The 8,159-nt window shown below is 31.7% G+C and overlaps 1 protein-coding gene and 1 non-coding gene across 5 annotated transcripts; one reads left to right on the forward strand and one right to left on the reverse strand.

Moving 5' to 3' along the window:
* The first annotated feature begins 1,907 nt into the window (after positions 1-1,907).
* On the forward strand, positions 1,908-6,206 carry LOC107891171 (uncharacterized). Of its 4 annotated transcripts, none has more exons than XR_001682139.2 (6): positions 1,908-2,229; positions 2,367-2,485; positions 3,796-3,887; positions 4,070-4,667; positions 5,267-5,536; positions 5,931-6,206. It is a non-coding gene; the product is annotated as an uncharacterized protein (transcript). The 4 variants fall into 4 exon arrangements; XR_001682140.2 differs by having other exon boundaries at positions 1,950-2,229; positions 2,320-2,485; positions 4,123-4,667; XR_001682136.2 differs by having other exon boundaries at positions 1,968-2,229; positions 2,320-2,485.
* Positions 6,207-6,953: 747 nt separating this feature from the next.
* On the reverse strand, positions 6,954-7,949 carry LOC107956993 (cytosolic sulfotransferase 15). The gene has a single exon (XM_016892420.1). It carries the CDS (start codon positions 7,947-7,949, stop codon positions 6,954-6,956), a length of 996 nt encoding a protein of 331 aa, XP_016747909.1.
* Positions 7,950-8,159: the final 210 nt, after the last annotated feature.

Consider the following 8,159-nt stretch of genomic DNA (forward strand, 5'->3'; position numbering starts at 1 on the left):
TAATAAAGAGAGAGTAAAAAAAAGATAAAATTAGAGATAACCTGAAAATTTACAGTATGATATTATGGAATTTAAACGTATATGTTTATAATACAACAAATTTTATATCAATTATATAAAAAGTATAATTTATAAAATAAATTCATAACTTTTTTGAAGAAGAAAATAATTATTACTTAATATGAAATTTATTAGGTAATTTATAAAATTAAAATGAACAATAATAAGTAATTAAAAATATAATTATATTAAAAATAAATAAGAGTCTAACCATGCATTGCGTGGTCATATTCTTAATATATATATATAAAAATATGAGCAGAGAGATTGTTGTGTCGACAAAAATACTCTGTTTTGACCTTTATATTACTAAATTGACATAAAAATTTAATATTTTATTCTTTAAACTTTGAGTTAATTATGGCGTGCATGGCATTTAAGTTTGAAACTTAATTAAAGAGCCATGAAATTTGAGTTTAAATCAAAACTCAATTTAGTATTATTTTTCCGCTGCATTACTATGTAAATGATATTTGAAAAATATATAAAATTTAATAACATTTTTTTGTAAGAAATTGTATCTTTTGAAAATATACTAAATTTTTTTATTAAGGTAAGAAAATGTTTTGAAAGAAAAAAAGAGATTGTTTTATAAACTTCGATAGATTTATCGGACTATTTCAGTGCACTAAAGGAAAATAGGGCTTTAGCGGCGTTTTATCAAAAAACGCCGCAAAAATTATAAAACACGGAGCAATAGCGGCGTTTTTGGTAAAACGCCGCTAAAAATAGAGCAATAGCGGCGTTTTTTGGTAAAACGCCGCTAAAACCAGAGCATTAGCGGCGCTTTTGGTAAAACGCCGCTAAAAACCAGAGCATTAGCGGCGCTTTTGGCAAAACGCCGCTAAAAGTCATATAATCCCTAAAACCCTAAAGCCCAAAAAAATAATAAACACTAATCTATAACCCCTAAAACACTAAACCCCTAAATCCTAAAAACACCTAAATACTAAACTATAACCCCTAAAACCCTAAACTCCAAAAAACATCATATGGATGTTGATGTGTATATACATAGATATTAATGTAAAAGCTTATGTTCGTAATAAATTATGGAATTAAAACTGAATGGTGTTTGAAACGATCACATACAATTAAAGAATTTCAATTTGAAAAAGTGTAGCTTAAAACTGAATGGGGTTTGAAAGGGAAGAAAAAGGTCTAAACCTTTGAAACATGAACTACAATTGAACAACATTGGTGTGTTGGCATACAAATTAGACGACATGTTTGATGGTATTGGGATGTCACCCAACTGTTGACTGAGTCTTAGCAATTAACATTCAACGCCAATTGTGAATTGTGAATTTATTTAAATTTTCATTCATGGATGTAATTTAATTATGATTTTAGGGTTGTTTTAGCAAAAAATAATAACTAATATAATTATCTAAACATGAATTATCATCAAATTAACTCTAAAACTCGAATTAAATACTAAAAAATATCAAACTCGGGTACCAAATTATACATTAAACCAAAAGAAAATATAAATTATTATTTTGGTTTTTATCTTTTCAAATAAGTAAAAAGGAAATTAATAGCTTCGACTTCAATACTATATTCAAATCGAGCAAAAGTGACAAAAAAGTCAACATTTTCTTTTATAAAATCTAACACTAAAAAATAAAATTTTAAATTAGTATTTTAGGCTTTGTCTACAGAGGAAATTCATATATTCAGCATTACATTATCAAATAAATTTATAAAAATAGTAATAATAAATATTTTATAAAATCATTTGACTAATAATTTTCACCAGACAAAACAAGAGATTTTAAGCAAAATAAATAAAATAATTTTTTGTGGCGTTTTTATAAAAAACGCCACAAAAAATCATTTTACTTGGAACAAAACTACGCCGTTGTACTCTACTAAAAACCTATTTTGTTTCTCCTAAACCACAACCTCGAAATCCCTTATTAATTTTATCCCCAAATTTTACCCATTGAAACGTCTAAAATTTCCCCCTAAAATCGGTATCCCCAAAACATATCTAATTTTTCCCCCAAATCGAAATCCCCAAATCAAAATCTTCCACCATTTCTGTGTTGCCATACTGATCCCTAATCCTCAGCATCTCTCTCACTGCATTTCTTGCTTCTCTAAATCTCCATCTCTAAATCTCCTTCTCTAAATCTCCATCCTTTTGATTTTCGCCGAAATCTAGTAAGTCTAAGTTCAAATCTGTTTTAGAAACTTCTACTTTTTGTATCTGTTTTAAAAATGCTTTTCTTGCATTTTTTGTATCTGTTTTAGAAAATATAAATTGAAGAGTAAAACTCTTGAGCTTTCCCTCGCATCAGTGATTCACATGAGAGCTATGGCGAGTGAGCAAGGCATGAGTAGTTGGACCGATCTTCTCCACTCATCCACCAAGCTTCTTGAGCAAGCTGCTCCTTCTGCTCAGTTTCCTCCTCTTCAGGTCCTGTTACTCTCTCTCTCTCTCTCTCTTTCTCTCAATATCAATTTACACAATGCTCGAGTTTGTAATGAATCGAGACAAACGTTGTTAAAGAAAAGGGGAAAGTGGTTAGGTTTTTGTGAATTTTTTTTTGCTTTTACTTTTGCTTCTGGTTATGATATGTTTGGATGCCTAGAAAATGAGGGAAATGAGGTAGTTTAGGAGATATTGAAATGCGGAAACCCTTTTATGGTTCATATATTTCTTGAGGCAGAAAATTTCTGGAAATTTCTCATGCCTCGTTCAAACTTGTGTTTTTTTAAGTGAGATTGTTCAAGGGAGCAGAGAAAAGAAGGCTCTGCTGAACTGTAGTCCAGTAGTAATATCTGGTTTATCTCTCCGCTTTAATGTAATGATTGAGGAAGTTTTAGTAATAGGCAAAGGAACCACTGCATTTTCATGTATTTCCAAGCTCTAATTGTATTAATGTTTGATTCTGAAGGTTAATTCAGCTAATGCTTTGTTATAGTGCTGCTGAATTAAATTATAGTATGAAAAATCAAGAATCTTTAACTTAAAATGTCTATTAATGTTTTAGATGAGAAATTTAGCTAAATGGAGGCCATGTCTTTGTCAAGTTCTGTTAATTCCTTTAACTAGTAAACTGATTAGATTAGAAATGACTTAATATTGTTTTCCACTAAATAATTAGTCATTAATGGGGATTCATTTTCTTCAACTTCAGTAGAAAATTGGTTTTTAGAGATCTATTATGGAGGGTAAGAAATGGCTTATGTAGACAATTTAGCCAACAATAAATTAGGAACACGACACAATGAAATGATGTAGTGGTTTTATGAAATTTAACCATGAACTTTTATTCATCCATTATTTTGTATTATAATGAGAATAACTAATAAATACTTTTCCTTAGGTCATCTCCTTTTGAATGTTTCTGTTGGAGACATGGACTATGATACCTATCAATTCATATTATGGATATTAGTTGTTACTACGATGATATTAAGTGAATGTACCATCTCCTTGATAATGTCAATAAATTATAGTAACATTCATCAATATATCGGTAATTCAAGTTAATGTTTGATGTTAGTAGCTTAGAGTTAAAAACTTTGGTTGGAGGGTTATCTATTTGTTGATCCAAGCAAATTGAAAATTGTTTAAAATTTTTGTTTGTTTGTTTTCAGTGATTGAATCTTCAGTTGGTATGTATCTCAGCTGAGATTATTGTTTAAAAAAGGAAATTTCAGTGATATAGATCCCATACATGAGGTTTTCACTGACAATCTGCTTACAATAATTTTATTCAGAGAAACTTAGATCAGTTAGAAGCACTATCAAAGAAGCTCAAGGCAAAAACCTTAAGAACTGAGGCTCCTTCTCAATCCATTGCTGCCACAAGGTAACTTTATACTTTATAATTTTAATTCATTACTCTTGTGATTCTTGTATTCACAGTCTGTTAAAACAGACAGAATGTTGCTAAGAAAGTAAGAGGAAGTTGTTAGCTTGGAACATTGTTTAGGCTGCAAACTTGGCTTTAAGCAACAATTTGAAGGGTTATCTTTTGTTTATTTCTCCCAGATTATTTATTTACCATGCGGAATATATAAAAATGGTCTCTGTTGCGTTTTAAGGCCACTTGCACGGGAGGGAATTAACGCTGAACAGCTTACACACGATCTGAAGTCTTTTGAATTGAAGATAAGTATTATTTTCCACATTTTCATTTATGTTAGCTCAGCTTTTGTGGCTTCTAGCTCAAGAACCCCCTAAACCTACCATAAAATTTGTTACTTGTTTTTCTTTGGCATATAAGGCTATTTAATAGATATTTTGAGGGGAATGGATATTGATAACGATATGTCAAGATAATGACATTTTCCCCCTTCCCCTAAACTTTATCTGCTATGATTAAATGATATTTGATTTCAGCTTTTGTATTTTTACTGTTTAAATGCTACTTTTGTCCTAAAACGAATGCGTATGGTCAACTTTAGAGAGCTTTGCTATTGATTGCTTCACAGTCTTGCTTCAAGGTCCCCCTCCCCCTTTTCATAGTTTTCTCTTTACTGCAATCTCACAAACCATGTTTTCCTCTCCTTGATCATCTTTCTGCAAGACAACATTTGAGGATGTTTTCCCTGCTGAAGCAACAAGCATTGAGGAGTATCTGCAGCAGGTACTATTTGCTCTATGGATTGCATACTTTTAATATAAGTTCAATGGATAATGACTAATGGCTCATTTCCGCTGGCTAATCACATTCTTTTGGGTTAGAGCATGTATTCAGATCCAATTGCTATTTACTAACTGGTTGTTGCATAATGTGTGAATTATAGCAATTTGGCTGTTCAACACACTGTGAAATAAAATAAAGGGCATTTGTAGTTAAACTACTTGCACATTTGAATGTTCTTTTGCATACCAAATTGATTCTTCTTCAAACCTATGCCACAAGGAGGTGTGCTTCATGACTAAGGTTTTAACCCAGTTACTGATTCACTCTCCTTTAATCCACTAACCAGATAAAAAAGGAGACTTTTTACTTACAAGCTATGTCATACGCCTCACTCTATTTCTTGTTTGTATGTATTTGTTTATTTTTGATATTATCTGAGATGGCTTGTAATCTCTATTATACATTTTGTTCCTCTTAAATTTTGGTGCATTGCAAATAACTTAGAATCAGTGAACCTAAAATTTAACAAATCGATGACAACTAAGTTTGTAGGTTTTCTGCTTTTACACGTTTGATTGGTGGTGTCTAATGCCTTGCAGGAAGATTGGCAAAAGGAAAAACGGGTCTTCTTATAGAGTTTGAGCAGAATTTCAACATTACCTAAGACAAACATGATTGATAAAAGTAGTGGTGGTATTCGTTCAGGTCAAATGGTTCCCATGGCTTCTAGTTCTCATGTTTCTTCTGGTCCTTCTGCCAATGGGCTTCTACCTTTAGCCGACAAGCCAGTTGTTGAGAAAAAAGTGTCGGTATATGCGGAAGTTGTTAGAAATCTGAACAATGCAAGACAACAAGGCTTGCCATTTAAAGTAAGGATGATTTTTCCCTTTCAAGTTATAAAAATTGGTTGAGCAATTTTCCAAAATCATGAGCACTGAAATATCCTCTTGCAATTTGTTTAATAGTTTCTTGAATGATAATATGCTATATTTGTATGTGCATGCTTGTTTTATTGTCTTATATGGCTATTCTACATTCCAGTTAAGTATTTGCTCAAACCTTCTGCCCAGTGAATTTGTTTGGTCTCTAGCATATTATTATTTACTCAACCTTTGATTTTTATATGGCTGATGTATTCATCTTCATTTAAAACATTAAGCAGCAAATACTACTAATATTAAACTATTCAAATCTGAGAAACCCTGCTAGAAACTAGTATTTCATGAACTATACGAATTGTGACTGATGGTTATCTGGTTGCAGGCCTGTGCCATCAGCGCTTGTGGTAATTTTGCGGTTCTAGGGACAGCAGGGGGTTGGATTGAGAGATTCAATCTCCAATCTGGAATAAGTCAAGGTAGTTATGTGGACGACATTCCCTTTGATTCTTTGGCATTTTCTTCCATTTTTGTTACTTTGAATTTGATATGAGCTTTTTGTTTTTCTTTCTTTCCATCAATGTAAATGTGCTTAAAATTTATCTAAAAATTCTCATCAACATAAATTTTCATAAATTGTATTATCTCTCTGTTGCTGGTAGATTGCCCATTTTTTAAACATAATATTTAAATTCTAAATTTAAATTCATCAATTTTTATATTTAGTTTTAAAGTTAAAATTTTAATAGAAAATTTAATTTAATTAATATTTTTTATTTATCCTTAAAAGTATATAGTTTAAAGTTTCAAAAATAAAATATAATATAGAAAATAAATATTATTTAATAAAAATATATATTTTTAAGGTTATATTCTTTAGCGGCGTTTGTGGGAAAAGTGCCGCTAAAGATCATGATTTTTAGCGGCGTTTACGGGAAAAGCGCCGCTAAAGGTCATGGTCTTTAGCGGCATTTTTTTAAATAAACGCAGCAAAATATTGCGGCGTCGGCTATAGCGACGTTTTTTGCGGCTCTTGTGAAAACGCCGCTAAAAGTCTATTCTTAGTGGTGGTTCATGTAACTTTTAAAATTCGATCATAATATTCAGGTTAAGTTCAAGAGGTTACAATTGTGATTGTGTGGCTTTTATGATAGGTGATGAATATTTTTAACAAACATAACTATAGCAGTAATTAAAAATATAATTCACATTTGATGGAGGTTTAGTATAAATATAAAAATCCATATAGTTTAAATCACAATTTATGATTTAAGCCTTTAAATAATTCAAAATTGAAACGATGTAGAAAATAACTTCAACATTATTTAGATGATAATAAGCCAACTATAACACATATTACAGCAAACAACAAACTCAAAATAAACAAATAAATGGGGCAAAATAGATTTTATTCTGACGGGTGCAATATCCTTGAAGTTTTGCTGGAGAGTTTAAATGTTAAACCTGAGTTATTCAATTTCTCTTGAATAAGTTTTTCCAAACGTTCAACCATGGAAGTTGTGAGATGGTTGCTCCAATCTCCCACTTCTCCTTTTCTAAAAAAATCTGTGTTTGGAATTCCAGAAGCGTGTAAGCCCTTCTTGTTCACTTCCAATTCTTTTAAGTTCTCAAAGCTACACATTTTCACTATTTCTGGAACAACTCCTTGTTTCCCTTCATCCTCTGTGAAAGGAACTCCTAAAAACATAGCTAAACTTTTTAGATGAGAATTGGTATCTTCCATAAGATCTTCATATTTTAAAAACAATATTTTGTTGGGATTTTCTCGGCTTGCCTTCCAATATCCCAATACATGCTCAAAAAAGGGTCCAAATCCATAAATTCCATGGTAGAACTTGTCAAAAGCTTCATCTGGTGATAGTGGCCTTAGGTTGTTGTCTCGAAGCTTGGTACTGAAAAGCCAAAGCGAAATGAACATATCCAAGGGGTTCCTACATATGTAAACAATCTTAGAGTTGGAATCTGTAATGGAAGTAGGCAAAGAAGCAGAAGGAACGTGGGTGGCAAAAAGCCTAGGCTCATAAGCACAAGCGTTTTGGAGATCAGGAAAAGGGTTGTTCAAGTAAAGATCATACTCTAAGAAACGAACCAGTTGGTGAGGACTAGAGGAAAGCAAGGGGTTCTCATCCCTTGCAAATTGAGAGCGGTATAAAGTGATGTAAGCCAAGGCCTTAAGCCAAGTAGTGCCACATTTGGGGAAAGTGGCAAGGATAACATCAGAAGCAAATGCTTGGAAATTTTTTTGGAAAGAAATGAAAGACTTTAAAACAAGAGCTGGGCACCAAAAACCTTTATAGAAATAAAGATGGGATCCAATCCAAACATCTTCTTTAGGGAGGGTTTTCACCAGTTCTTGGAATTCATTTTCCCATGACTTCTCCATTTTTTGGGTTAGCGAAAACATTTCTGCTGTATTCATAACGAAACCAGTAGTCAATCGAGAATGGGGAAAGGAAAGCACTCGAAACTAGTTTTCTAGAAAATTTTTAGTAGATTTAATTAAAACTGCTAAAAAATATTTCCACTATATTAACACTGACATAGTGTGATAAAATATTTAATTACCCTTTTGTATTCATTCATCTTGAAATAT

Source organism: Gossypium hirsutum, chromosome A11, assembly GCF_007990345.1.
Source record: "Gossypium hirsutum isolate 1008001.06 chromosome A11, Gossypium_hirsutum_v2.1, whole genome shotgun sequence".
NCBI lineage: Eukaryota > Viridiplantae > Streptophyta > Magnoliopsida > Malvales > Malvaceae > Gossypium > Gossypium hirsutum.

Coding starts and splice junctions, on each gene's coding strand:
- LOC107956993 (XM_016892420.1), bottom strand. CDS start 7,949: ATGGAGAAGTCATGGGAAAATGAATTCCAAGAACTGGTGAAAACCCTC.